At 42.0% G+C, this 14,982-nt stretch overlaps 1 protein-coding gene across 3 annotated transcripts; it reads right to left on the bottom strand.

Annotated features, from left to right (window-relative positions):
- Nucleotides 1-296: 296 nt before the first annotated feature.
- Nucleotides 297-10,097, bottom strand: SLC35G1 (solute carrier family 35 member G1). 3 transcript variants are annotated; one of them, XM_068961548.1, is made up of 4 exons: nt 9,972-10,092; nt 6,771-6,776; nt 5,462-5,642; nt 297-3,263 (listed from the first exon to the last, which is right to left on the bottom strand). In XM_068961548.1, exons 1-4 carry the CDS (start codon nt 10,090-10,092, stop codon nt 2,525-2,527), a joined length of 1,047 nt encoding a protein of 348 aa, XP_068817649.1. In that variant the 3' UTR covers nt 297-2,524. The 3 variants fall into 3 exon arrangements, with proteins under 3 accessions (XP_068817649.1, XP_068817647.1, XP_068817648.1); XM_068961546.1 differs by lacking the exon at nt 6,771-6,776 and having other exon boundaries at nt 9,915-10,097; XM_068961547.1 differs by lacking the exon at nt 6,771-6,776 and having other exon boundaries at nt 5,462-5,639; nt 9,915-10,097.
- Nucleotides 10,098-14,982: the final 4,885 nt, after the last annotated feature.

Raw genomic sequence — 14,982 nt, 5'->3', positions numbered from 1 at the left:
ACTGCTTCAAGATCTGAGGAGCTAGAACAATGAAAGCCTCACTGGAACATAAGATTATTTTTGAGACATTAGATTGGAAGTGACAGTATGAGAGAGAGAAATAGTTTGAAACTTGAGTCTAAATTACAACTGGCTAGAGGTCAGTCTCTTTAATAAATACATTTTGATGCACATGGATTAAAAAAAGAAACAAGTTATATTAACTAAGCATATGCTAGTCATTAAAACCAAAATATAGTTTTCTTTCATATTAATTTTATTAGTAATTATAAAATAGAAGCAGTTTATGAAAATAGTTTCCTTTTCAAGGTATAGGAATTGAAGCCTTTGCAAAATATACACACCCACAATTGTTACAATACATATCCTTGTATATAACTTGGACATTATAAAAGTGTTTAAGAATCACACCCTGTGAAAGTCAGGAGAAGAAACATTTTCTCCAACTTTGGTCATATATTGTGACATTCAAGCACTTAAACCACTTTGTTGAAATGTACAGGCCCAGAGGGATGTAACTTTCAAGGTCCCATAGGTTCTTTTATTGTGCAAGGTAGAGAACCAGGAGAGGCATCCCTGAGAGTTTATTAACCTTAGATATCTCAAGCAATGGTTTACTTTCCATACTTTACCTTGGAACTAAAGGAGGGATAAATAAGACCATGGAAACCCATCTTGGGCAGGTCCCCTCCCTAACCATGGAGTATGTCTCCTACAAGAAGATCTCTAACCTTTGAGCCCTAAAAAGCTCCAAGTCTATAATTATCTAACATACTTGCAAAATGATGGTTCTGCAACTCTAAACTTGAATACTGCCGAATAGGCTAAAGTTATAATAATAGTGTGACTCTCCTAAATAGACTTCATTTAGGATTTGTCTGGTGGGAAGCACTTGGGAAGATCACCAAGCCAAAAATTTCCTCTGGAAACTACTGGAAAAGATCGTTTCTCACCATGGCATAAACCTCGGAAGCCAAGTTCTTTCTTACTTTGGCAGATTTATGATGAAACAATGGGAAAGAGCCTGTAAGCATTCAAATCTGTAGGCTTAAGATAACAGATGCTAGGTCTGATACAGTAAGAGCTAAAGCCCCACCAATAAAAGGTTCACTGGGACAAAGAGCCATTAGTATGTACTCTCTATTTCCTGATTAACCTCTCAAGTTCTCCTAAATATTACATTCTCTCTTTAACTACAGAACACTGGCCTGATGAAATTCCAGACATAAAATGTGTTGTTTGAACTCATGAGGTTAGTATCATGGGTCAGCACTGACACTTAAGATCATACTGATATACTAGAATTTAATGGTGATTTTTTTTTCAAGAAATTACAAAAATCAGTTAATGTGGATTCACAGGTCTTTACATTTAATATATAACATGAAGCATTATTATATAAAATTCCATAAGGGAAAAAGACTATAAAAATAAGTTTACTAGGATTACTATATTTTAAAAAGTAATTTAAAAAATATACTCCAAAGTCCCTTAAGTATTTGGTTTAGAAGGTAAGAGAGGTATCTTAATAGGGTGAACCATAAGGAACTATGGTTTTTGTAAGTTGAAAAGGTAAAATCTCATCAGTTTCTTATGATTAAAGTGAATAAAACCCTGAGAAAATTTTATTTGGCATCACACCATAAATTCAAAGAAAATTTATAGAAAATCACATTTCTATTATAGGGAAAACACTTCAGAATGGAAATGTGCGTACTGGTCATGCCAAGATTTCTTTCTTATGATTTTTAAACACCCAAAATCTTTTAAGGTTAAGAAAAATTTAGGGGTGTTTTAAAAAAAAAAAACAACAGAGGACAATTAGAATTACAGAATGTAGCTACAGTTGCTAATGCCACTAAAACAGAAAACTATTAGCCAGATTTGGTGATGGGAAGATTTTTTTTTAAGTTTATACATAAAAGTTTTAGCATTAAAGTGAAAAGGCACAAATACGGGTTAAAAGAATGACAATTGTTTATAAAAGCCTTGAAAATAAGGCTAATTCATTTGTTTTATTAATACCATTAAGTAGGCACCGACTCCAAGTTTCAGCTTTGGCCTCCTAAATGGGATTACATTTCAAATGAATTCTCAGTATAACACTAACTATATAGCAGCATTATTATCAGTAAGTTTTTCAGCCTCTACACTGCTGAAAGAGAATCTAAAGTTTCCTCCCATCAATACCAAAAATACACTTCTAAAAATTACATAATTTATACTTGAGTCAAAAATTGTGCAGTTTTTCTCCAACGAATGATCTATCCTCTTACCAACACCTACCAATGCCACCCCAACAACAACAAAAAGCCAAAACCAAAAAATAACTGACCAAAAAAAATCACTGCTGCACCCAACTGACTGGCTTATTCTCAACTAATTAAAGATGATACTTTATGAAATATATTAAATATAATCAATGAAGTAAATGCAGATTTTCCAGGTGTGTGTGTGTCCACTGTGAGTCTGAACTGGGTGACCGTGTACTTTAAAAAAAAATACACAGTTCGGCAGTGATGCTTTATTTGGTACTCTGGCACCATTTACGAATGGCTGCTCCAGTGCTACTGGCTATTACGCATAGGGAGCCACCCACTGTCCACCATGATGGCATGTCATTAAAGAAAATAATCTGAAAGATAAAAGCAAAGACCACATCCATGGTCTTCATTAATGCTACTGGCCCTGCCTTTTCTATCTGAAGGGCTTTTGCCAGAAACATCTGACCTCCCAAACCAAACATCCCAATTAGTATGAGAAATAGCCTGTCCAACCCACAGTGCGGAAGACGCCATTCTCCTAAAATAGAAAGGACAATGACACACTCGATGAGGCCAACGATTACATAATACCAAATGCTCAACATGTAGTCCACAGATGTCCCTATTTTTCTGAGGATAACCAGAGTCATGGCAGCGAACACAGCGTGCGCAAGGGCCACCAAAGCGCCCTTCACGTGAACTGAATAGTCTTTATCCGTCTCCGCGACTTCGGAACCGAACAAAAATGGTGGCCTCACGATCAGTATCACTCCAGTGATGGTGAAGGCAGTGAAGAGGGCGTCCCAGGGGCTGTATTTTTCCTTGAGAAATACGCAAGCAATTATAGAGGTGAACACCGGGCAGCTAAAGGAGATAACTGTGGCATCTGCGAGAGACGTCAGCTGGTAGGCATAGTACAAAAGGATCATGGCGTTAGAACCAAGGACTCCTCTGAGGAGCAGGTAGATTCGTTGACCTTTGGGGCCTATAAACCCAGTTCTGTAAATTCAAAGGAACGAATGAATATTAAACGGATTTGGCATTTGTTTTCAAATTACATTCTTAAACATTATCTTAAAAGTCTTAACTTTCAAAAACAAGGAAATGGTATACTAATTATGTCTACAACTATTATAATATACCTTTTACAAAGTGTTTCCTAAGTATAACTAATGACATTAAAGTGTTCACAGTACAAGCAAAAATAAGACATAAATAGTATAATTATAATTCAGCAGATATAGTATTTTCCCTATGTATTGATATATGCTTGTAAAAAAAGACAAAAAGGAAAATATACTGAAATGTTCATGTGGCAATACCTTAAACAGGTAGACTCATAGGTAATTTTTCTTCTTTATATTTATTTTCTCCAAACTTTCTACAATGAAAAAGTGTTATTTTTATAATAGGTACAATTTCATGATTTAGCTGCCCTATATAAGAAAACTTGGGAATGCAAGTGTGCATTTGCGGTCTTAATGAGTTTTTTCTGTTAAAGCTGAAGCAATGCTAAAGTTTATTTTAGCTACTGAGTATGAGACAACTTTTCACTGTTCTCCTTAGGAAAAGAGTTGAAGTACACTGGAAAAGAAACTGTAGCATCTGGATAAGTATAGTAACTGCTGCTCAAATGCTTTTTAATTAAATATTTACAAAGCAGGGCACTGTGTAAGTTCCTGCCTAGGTGCGGCTCACTGGTCTGTTACAGAGCTGGCCTATTTAGAACAGCATCTAGGCTTGATATAGGGACCCCTGGGTCTCTGGAGTTAGAAATGGAAGTGTCATCACCTTCGGCCCATACTTTGAGAAGCTGAGTTTTTTTCCATGATAGTGAAACATAAAAGGGGTCAAAACAGATTAGTGCCAACAATGTAAGAAAATTTTTCCAAGTGCCTTCCTCCCAGTACTTTTATTCCAAAATGGAGAGAATGATTGTGTGCACATCAATGGTCTGTTGCCACCCTTCAACATTTCTTAAGTCGTACCCACCATCATTTCCTAAAATACAGTGACTTGTCCACATCGACACAGGAATTTCTGACAATATTTTTGCTCTTACTGGATTTTCACCTTTTTCACCAAAAACTTGGGATAAGGAGTGAAACAATTCTAAATAAATCTGTGCTGAGTTATAGATACAAGGAGACTTTGGTAGCAAGTGACTGAAGCTTTTAATTTGGAGTTGAAGCATCTTTACCCAAAGAGACAAAGAGCCACATTGCCACCAGGAACCCAACAGTCCCTCCTCCCAGGTGTCTAAGTACACAGGGGTGTGTAGAGGTTATACTGTGTGGGTGAGGCATAATTTTAACCTGGGGAGGGTGTGTGGATGGGGTCCACGTGGAAGGGGAAGAGAGGCTGGCCGGGGAGAAGACAGTAAGGATGCGGAATACAGTTTTCGTATAGGGTAGAGGACAAAGGGTATCACTCCCTCCAGTTTGCAGATGAGGACACTGAACAAGAAAGGAGTTAAAAAGGCCTTTCTCAAAGAGTCAGCTGATGTGGCAAACTTCACTTCTGTCTTACTTTAAGAAATTGCCACAGTCGCCTTAACCTTGAGCAACTACCACCCCGCACAGTCAGCAGTCATCAACATGAAGGAAGACCCTTCACTAGTGAAAAGATTAGGACTTGCTGAAGGCTCAGATGATGGTCAGCATTTTTTGGCAATAAAGTAATTATTTAAATTTTTTTACGAAAAGCCTTTCTTAAGCTCTCCTTACATCTTTCCCACGGCACCCTAGTGGGAAGATCGAAATATTATTACTGTTAAACTTTCTGCCTGCCCTGGTTGGAGAACAGCCTGTTATACTTAAAGAAACCTCTGACACCAGGAGACACTACTATTTCCTCTCGTTTACTTTTCTCTTCCAAATACTAGTTATGCCAAAGGAAAGAGGGAGGGTGGTACAAGATGGGGGGAATTGTACAAGGAAAGCGTTGTTCTCAAAATAGGGCCTGGTGAGTAACTGAATCTCTTTCCCCTCCTTTGTTGGGCATGTGGTTTGTGCTTAGGAGAGCAACTTCTATGGGTGGATCCTTGTGACTTTTCCTTAACCTGAGCCAAAGGGTGTAAGGACTAGTAAATCGATGAGAGAGATAAAGCAGATGCTGGAGAGTAGATGATTTAAGCAGGTCAAAAGATTTACAAACATTTATTAATACCTTCTACTTGGCAGGTAAGAAATACTTACTTTCTGTATATTAAGCAAGGGATAATGATTAGCATTTGGAACACACATCGGAATGCACTAATTTCCACAGCGTGGATGTCTTGCACTTTTTTAACAAATAAGGAGCCCACTGAGAAAAGGAACGCAGACAGTAACGTGTAAAACAAGCCAAGTCCAGGACAGGGTGCTTTCTTCTCAGCTTCTGAAAAAGATTAAATTCTGGTTAGTCCTTGCTTCCATGTTTTATCACTTTTACTTAGATACTGAGAAAAATGGAATGACATTGATGACTAACAGGGCACAAATACTACCTCCTAAATAATATCCATTCTCTGGGCCTGAACCATTTTCCCCACCAAGAATAGAGAACCACAGGCAAAGGGCAACAATTTAAGCCTACATTTTTAACTGCAGTTCACGCTATAAAATGGATTTCTCTGGCTCACTGAAGACTCTTCCCTCACTCGTAAGTCCAAAAAAATATTCTTATACAGCTTACCAAGATGGTGAAAGAAATCTTTAAGAAATGTTTATTAAGAAGGCGAGAGAAAAATGCTTCCAAGTGATATTTTATATCATCTCCTTGGTGAACTCAGCTTTAGACAGAATGTGTTCTTTTCTGGAAAATAGGTCTGAACTGTGTGATGTGGCTACTTGTTGATTATGTGGCTTCCCCCACAAGCCTGTGAGCTCCTCTAGGGCTGAGAGCTCAGCTGCGCTGTTCAGGCCTGGCCCCAGGAAGATGCTGAATAAATATTTGCTGAAGGAAATAATGTGAGAAAACCTGGTGGGTTTTTTAAATAATATAAGATGCACAGTCTAACACCACAGGCAAAAGCATAATCTGAGAAGGCTCTCTGTTTAGTTATTTTGAACAGCTGGCGCTAATGGTAAAGAATCTGCCTGCCAATGCAGGAGACATAAGAAACAAGAGTTCGATCCCTGGGTCAGGAAGATCTCTTGGAGGAGGGCATGGCAAGCCATTCCAGTACTGTTGCCTGGAGAATCCCATGGACAGAGGAGCCTGGTGGGCTCCAGTCCATAGGGTCATGGAGAGTCAGTCATGACTGAAGCGACTTAGCACACAGGCAAGCAGATATTTAAGTTTTCATGGTTTACAACTTATCTTCTATTTAGAACACAACTTTTTGATGGCAGGAGCTAGGTTATCTATCCCTCTGACCCCAAAGTGCTTAAAGTTTTAAAAAAAAAAAGAAGAAAAAGAACTGCCATCTAATTCTTGGCTTGATCTTAACCAGGAAAACTTCTGTTCTCTCTGGGGCATCAAGTATTCAATCCATTAATGAAGGTCCATAGGAGCAGCCACTGCCTCTGTCTTACACAGCTGTCTAAGAGAGGAGTAGAGTGTGCTTCCAATCTCATCCTGGTCATTCAGAGCAGAGCAAAATGCAACAGGGTAAGCAGAGAACTCCTTAAAAGATAGGCCACACACTGAATTATCATTTTTTAAAAAAACTAACACAAAAAAAACCAAGGAGAGAATAGGATGGAAATACAGTACAGCCCTTGTTAGTTATGAGCAAAGCAGAAGTGAAGGATGTGTAGGCACATGCAATTTGTAGTAAAGCAAGATGATCATTCCAATCTAGGAATTTACAGTGGGTTACTCAGCCATAAACCAGTATTGCACAATGTTTGTTTGTTTGTCTTAATGCCCTTTTCTGATAAACACAAACATCAGCTAATACATTTCAACATCCACATGTTAACTAGATACTTTTGCCCATAGTGATAAACAATTTGCAAAGTGGGACCAAGCTATGATGCTGCACAATCCGCCTGGGCGTACATTACAGGCTGACCTTTGTAGTAAAAGATGCCATTCTGGTCAGAGGCCTCCACCCTTTCCTGTTCAAGGTGTACAGCTGAAGGGAATGACCTGGGGCTAGCAGTCACCATGTAATAGGTTATCTGTTATAAGTACCAGAATCCTCCATTCTATTCTATATCTGTGTGCTCAGATACTGCAGGAACCAAACTGTACCTACCCACTCAGTCCATGAGAAGGAAGCTTTAGAAGGTTAAGCACCACAAAGTACATGTCTTGCTTGTGGTCAGCCTTACAGGTCAGCTTCTGAAATTTCAGAATTCAGGTCCAAACAAAATAGTTTTTCTTAGAAGAAACCTAATCCTTATGTAGAACCTATACCCTCAGACAGAACAGAACAGAGTAGGAAGATCAAGGACAGAAAACATCTTGGTCTGTATTTCAAGGATCTTCTCCAACCTAAACTTTTAAATTTTTCTCAAGAAATATTTTAACTTATGATATTTTAACTCTTTTAAAACTAAGTTTCAAGGTCTGGCTGAACTTGATTATTTGTTGTGAGGCTGAGGACTGGCAAATTTCAGTCTCTTACAGAACAATAATTTCAGTTCTGTCAAAGGAAATGAACAAGAGAGTAGCATAATCCAAAGAGGCATTTGCTTATGTATATGCTTCCACGATCATATTCCACGCAAGCATATCTAATAATCTGGTAACTCTAAATAATTCAACTTAAGTGGCAAGAGTGTAATTTCCTGAGTCAGAAGAAAACTGAAAAGTTGCTCAGTTTCTTTATCCTCTGCTTTAAACTGGTGATTCACTACCCAGCTGGGAATTAGAGTCAACTTAGGAACTTTTAAAACCTCCATCCCAGCCCTACCCTAGACCCACTGAAACAGGATCTTGGGCACTGTGAAAAGCTCTGCTGGTCTCAGAGCCACTGCTACCCTAAGGAACTCACTCCTTCCAGGAGAATGAGAGGCACAGACTTGAGACAACTTCTCCTTGCTTCAGTCTGAGACTCACACTGTCCCTCATGAAAATAAACAGATGTGTTAGGATAGCTATATGCTGTCTGTGAAGGTTATCCAAGAATGTAAAAAAAATGGGTAACAGTTTCAGCCTCAACTTGAAAATGAACTTTCTTGAGATAAGCAGTTGGGTTAAGAGGCAAAACGATACTGTCACAAAGTTCAGTGACCACATACGGAGGTTTAAAGTGTTTCTGTGGCACTCCCTTTTTTGGAATATTGCCTGGTTACCTTATAATAGGTATTTCTAAGTCTTATTATTAGCAACTTTCTTTGAAATTAAAAGACTCCCTCAAGATTCCTAGGTGCAATTGCTTACATAGGTTTTGCCACGTGCTGCCTGAAATATTCCTCTTTGATTCACAAACAGGGGAATCACTTAAAAGCTTGCAAGCACTAACTCAGCAGTCCATCAGAACACCATTCAGGCCTAACATTTTAAGGCAAGAATCTGACCTCTTCAAAGCTGCACCTCTGGTCCACTCAGCTGAAGGTAACCCCTACATAAATAATCAGACAGCTGATCGTTTCTCTTAGCATTTAGGATGAAAATGGAGTAAGAACCATCTCCCTGGGGTTTGTCTCTCCATAAAGTTTGTGAACTTTGTGACCCTTGAGAAAGTGCACATGGATAGGAGGGAACAGTGAGGCTGGCTAAGCAGCAGGGAGATCCCAGGTCACACTAGGGGGAGATGGCCTAGAGGATGAGGTGCTGCAGACTGTGTAACTTTGCCTGGAAAGGAGATTTGCCTGTTTCTCTTTTCTTGGAGGAAGCTGCTTCAGTTGGGTGGTGAAGTTCAAGGAGGAATGCGCCTGGGGCTGGGAGAAAGAGCCCTTGGCTGGGTCTCTAGCAAACTGGTATCCTATGCCTGGTGCTGCCCAGACCTGTGGAGTCTTTTCCAAACATGACAGATCTTCGGAGAAAAAAACAAACCAAACAAAATCTTGCCAAAGCCCTCACTTTCCAGGGCCTCAATTTCATCATTTGTGGAAGGAAGACATTGAACAAAGTGTCCCTGGCCTTGGAGGTGGGTCGTGAACCTCTTACCCATGTATGTGAGATTGTGCTTCTGTCTCATTTTGCCTCAGTTGCTAAAAATTCCTGGTAACTCAAAAAAGGTTAAGAACCAGTGGTCCCACTCAACTTTGCCTTCCCAAGAGTCTTAAGACTGAGACAAACATTTTTTCTAGACTCGATGCTTTTCAGCTTCCTCTTCGAGGAATACCGTTTACCATCGAGATCAGTTTTCTTGGTTAGCTTCCTCTCAACCTCAGCCCGCTTCGTGATGGCCTTTCTCACTGACCTCCAACCTCCGGCAGGGCGCACCGAACGGCAAACGGACTCCCCGATCCTGCCCGCAACACTTTAATTATAGGAACAGTTTCAGAACCCCAAATGGGTTCCAAACCAATCAGAAACTTTCTCCGGTCTTTCCGCTGACTGGGACGCAGGGGGCTTCTTCTTTCCAGCCCGCACCCCCCGCCCGCAGGTGACAGCGCGACGGTGTTTCGGAGCTTCCAGCAGGGTGGGAAGGAGAGGCGCGGTCCACCATGCGCAGCCCCCCGCCCGCGGCTGCGGGGATTCCCACCCACTGGCGCCCTCTTGGCTCCCCCACGGGCGAGACCCGAGCCAGGGTCCGCGCCCCGCACTCACCCTGCTGGGCACGCGAGCCGCACGGCGAGGAAGGGCACTGCCAGCACCCTCCGGGGCCGGGCGTCTCCACTACCTCTGCAGCCGCCGGCTCCTGCCTGGAGCCCGGGGACGGGATGTCCATCAGCGGCAGCCCGGACTCCTGCCGCTTAGCGGCCCCAGTGTCATCCAGGGGCCGCATCGCCGGCCGGCGCTCTCCCCGCGGCCACAGCGGCGTCTGGAGCCTGCCGCCGCGGCTCTGCTGTTCTGCTCTTCCGGCCCGCGGCAGTCCGGCTACTGCGCATGCGCGCGTGGGCCCCCACCCCGGAGCCGCGCTCGTCCTCCGCTGCCCTCTCACCTTCAGCTTCCCTTGCGCGAGGCCGGCCGCCTCCAGGTTAGGCTGCGGTGCCCGGGACAGAGCCGGGGGCGTCCACTCCTCTGCTGCGGTCCCGCTAGACTGGCCAGCGACTTGGAGTCATCCTTCCCACGGACGCTGGACCCCTTTCTGTCATTGCGAAGGGAGGCTAGGACCCCCGCGGGCCCTGTAACCTTCCCTTGGGGCGGCTGGTGGGGAGGTTAGAGCAGAGTGCATTTATTTTTCCGTGTGGCGCAGCATTCAGCATCTGCAGCACACCCTGAAGACCTTGCCAGGCACTGTGCCTGTCTTTGAAAGATCATGGGTTTTTCCTCTTTTGTGTATGGCTTTGCCACTTACCCAGGGAAAGTCGAATTTTACTGGATTGGGGTTTTAAAAAAAAATTAGCACGTAACTCTGGGGGAAATGTATCTGTAAGACTGGGGCAGAACCCATTTGTTTGTTGTTGGTTTTTGTAACTGTAGGCATTCATTGTTGATCTTCATTGTCTTTGTCTTTCCCTCTGTCCATTTCTCTTCCTTCTTCATTTCCTCCCTCCTCTCTCCTTTCTTTCCTTCCTATTGTTATTTGGTTAGGGGAAACAAATTCCAACAACCTGATGTAACTGCACCTGGTAAAATCAGAGATTTATGTCATTTGGCCCCAGGATTCACTAATAGCCTCTATATGTTTCCATAATTCTTTTTTCAACTCTTTGCTTGCTTCAGATGTGAAAAAGAGAGTCTCTGGGCAAGGATGGACCTGTCTAAACTGTTCTAGGTCCAAATGCAAGCAGGTTACTAAATAAGAGTATGAGGTTTGTCTTAGATGTTTGCACAAAGTGGTCCACAGCTGAACAATATTGGACTTGAAATCAGCAGGAGTCCTGATTCTGTCACTGAGTGTGTGACCTCGGACAGTCACTACTGTGCTACCTGGAGTCAGCCTCGGTTACTTCATTTAACAGAGATGAAATATTTCCCTTCCTACTTTACAGAGTTGTGCAACTGAAGTGCAGTGATGTGGGCAAGAGCACCCTGTCACCCGAAAAGCATTTTACTGGGAAAGCAAGGTGTATTTTTTAGTAAGGCAAACATATAATTTATCCTCCAAACTGGAACTTTTTTTTTTTTTTTTAGAGTAAAAACGGGAGCTCATTTAAAAATTTATGCAGGGCAGTAGGCGTAAACTGGTACTGCCCTAGGCAAACTGGGACAAATGACCATCTTAATTCTAAGTTAACATATACTTTTGCCCTGTTCTAAAGAATAACTCAGGACTGCTTACAACTGATTTATTGGTGGTGGTGGAAGATGCTTTGGTGGGGAAATTATAGGGAAGGGTGAGGAGAGTGGTAGCTCATGATTATGAAGGAAGAACCAAGAAGCTTCTCCAAATGTGCAGAAATCAAGCGCAGTGTCATAGTTGCGTTCTGAGATTTAAATGTGCAGAACATGTGACGAGCCCTTGAGATGTTGTGACTTAACGAGAAGTATGTATTTGGCCGCATTCAGATGACCAAAATGTATTTCTCACATATATATGATCTTCAACCTGAGTTCCTGGCTCATAGTTCTCAGAATCCTTGGAATTTCCTGAGCAGTAAGAGCCATAAAAGCATCTTTTTTATAGTTTTCGTTCGCTTGTCCTCACTTCTTAAAATGGCTTCTGTGCCTTCGAGGTGAAACAGATGCCTTGTTATTCAGAACAGGCTTCTTTCCACCACTACTGGGTTTGTGTTAATTTTTTTTTAAACGCACCTAAGGATGGGGGCTTGTTACCAAGGGAACCAACCCTGAGATTAAAGGATTGACACTTTTGGTCCTACCTCACCCTTCACTCTCCACCTCCAGGGAGGTGGGTAGGAAGTAGGGGCTGGAAATTGAGTTCAGTCATCGATGGCCAGTGATTTTCATCAATTAAGCCTATAATGAAGCCTTCATGAAAGCCCAAGAGGAGGGATTCAGAGAGCTTCTGGGTGGGTGAATAGGTGGAGATGCTGGGAGAGTGATGTGGCCAGAGAGGGCAAGGAAGCTCAGCATCCCTTCCCTGTACCTTGCCCTGCGCATCTGGTTGTTCCTAGTTAGATCTTTTTATAATAAACCGGTGATCCAGTAAGTAAAATGTTTCTCTTGGTTTTGTGAACTGCTCTAGCAAATTAATCAAACCTGAGAAGGGGGTCGTGGAAATCTCTGATTTATAGCCAGTTGGTCAGAGGAACAGGTAACAGTATGGACTTACAACTAGCATGTGAAGTCCAAGAAAGGGGGACTTTGGAACCTCTAGTTTATAGCAGGTTGGCCGGAAGCACAGGTGATCATGTGGGCTTGTGGTTGGCACCTGAAGGCATGGGGGCAGTCTTTTAGGACAATCTTTTACCTGTGAAATTACCCTGTGCTGCCTTCAGTTTTACAGTGTTGTGTTGTTGTTTTGTTGCTTCAGTTGTGTCTGACTCTACGACCCCACTGACTGCAGCCTGTCAGGCTCCTCTGTCCATAGGATTCTCCAGGCAAAACTACTGGAGTGGGCTGCCAATTCCTCCTCCAGGGGATCTTCCCAACCCAGGGATTAAACCCCTGTCTCTTGAGTCTCCTGCTTTGGCAGGTGGATTGTTTACCACGGAGCCAACTTAGAATTGAGTTAAATTCTAGGACACCCAGCTGGTGTCTAGAGAACTGTGAACCACTGTGGTGTTGGATCCAGGAGCCCATTTAGTCTTCCTCTGAAAATGGTGAAGATGGTGGTTAAGAAGTGGAAGGAAGAAAGAACTGGATGAGTTGAACAAGAAGTACCTTAACTACTTCACTTTGATCACCATCCTCACAAAGGGCGAAGAGAAAGGGCTTCCCTGGTGGTACAGTGGTTAAGAGTTCACCTGCCAATGCAGTGGATTCGATCCCTGGTCCAGGAAGATCTCAATGCCATGGGGCAACTAAACCCATGTACCACAACTACTGACCCCGTGCTCTAGAGCCCAGCAGCCACAGCTACTGAAGAGCTGTGAAGAGCCCTACAGCCTGGGCTCTGCAACAAGAGAAGCCACTGCAATGAGAAGCCGGTGCATTAGAAAAAAAAAAAAGAGTGAGGAGAAGAGAAAAAAAGAAAATACGTGCCACACCAGTGTTGACTAAGGTAACGAAAGGGTACTGGAATGATTTTGATCTTGACGTTTATTCATTTAACTTGCTTTCCTTCTGTTGCTGACCTTGATACATGTATGATATCAGTACAGTCATTCTTATTTGTTGAATAAACAAGAGCCATGCAAACTTAAAAAGCTACTGGTAAGAAAAGTATAGACCAGACTAGAAGTAAGAAGACATGGCTCTGTTGCAGTCCCACCCAACAGTGGCTTGGAGTGGTCAAGTTTTCTTTTGAACGTTGTTATTTCAAGGCTCTGTGACACTAATATTAAGCTGGGGAAAGATGGATTTCCTCTATAATGTGAAGGGTGGAGCAGAAATCCTGACTGTAGCGGAAACTAACTCAGCCCATAGCAGTGGTCTCGGTGAAATTTTTGACCTCAAAGCAGAGGAGGCAAGGAGGACGGATTGATTTTGAGTTAGCTAAAAGATGGAATGGACAGAATTAGTTGAACAGATGTGAAAGAGCATTGCTTCCGTTTGCAGAGTCATGTAGTGTTCCAACTGAAACTCCTCTGCTTCTGAAGAAATTCAGTCCTCTAGTGAAAACAGGAACTCTTGACGTGATACCAGCTAGCTAAAGTGACCGTGGCTCACATATAGTTCTGGTGTCAAGAAAAAGAAGGAAGATGAAAGCAGAAGAGAGCTGAGTTCTAGCTGTCCCATTATGAATAACAAGTTAGAATCCACAATCCTCATGATCCCAGTGGTGGCAAACAGAGACCTCCAGGGACTGCAGAAGATCAACTCCTGAATCCCACTATGTTTTACATGTCAGGGATGTTCTTAAGTGAGACATGTGTAAGTCAGGAGCTCTTTCCCGTATGTCTAGCTGATGTACACCAGACTGGTATCTTGGTACTGATTTGTATATACTCAGAAAAATTGAAAGCAAGGTATCGAACAGATGTTTGTACACCAGTGTTCATAACAGTATTATTCATAATAACCGAAGAGGGAAACAACCCACAGATCATCAGTGGATGAATGGATAAAGAAAAGGTGGTCTATACATAAAATGGAATATTATTCAGGCTTAAAAAAGGAAGGGAATTCTTTCCATGATACATGGATGAAACTTGAAAACATTATGCTAATTGAAATAAGTCAAACCTAAAAGGAAAACTACTGTATGATTCCACTTATATTCGGGACCTAGAACAGTCAAATTTATTGAGACATAAAATAGAATGGTAGTTGCCAGGAACTGAGGGGAGGAGGGAATGGGGAGTTGTGATTTAACGGGTACAGAGTATCAGTCTGAGATGATGAGAGTCCTGTGATGGATCACGGTCATTGTAGAGCAATGTGAGTTCACTTAATGCCACTGAACTGTATACTTAAAAATGGTTAAAATGATAAATTTTATATTATGTATATTTACCACTATTTTAGAAAGTTAAAAATATGACAGGAAAAACCCTTCTGAGGGTGTGCAGTAGACAGCTAAAAAAAAAACCAATGTAAATCCAAAGTTAAAGCGAATCTAGGTCTACCTACAAACTGAGGCATGCAAGATATTTTCCCCAACATGGCCATCCCCTCTCTTAAGTTCTGGCTCATAGTGATACAGAGGTAATAATGCATTTCAAAA

The sequence above is a fragment of the Capricornis sumatraensis genome, chromosome 23, assembly GCF_032405125.1.
Source record: "Capricornis sumatraensis isolate serow.1 chromosome 23, serow.2, whole genome shotgun sequence".
NCBI lineage: Eukaryota > Metazoa > Chordata > Mammalia > Artiodactyla > Bovidae > Capricornis > Capricornis sumatraensis.
This window is presented reverse-complemented; position numbering and strand designations above follow the sequence as displayed.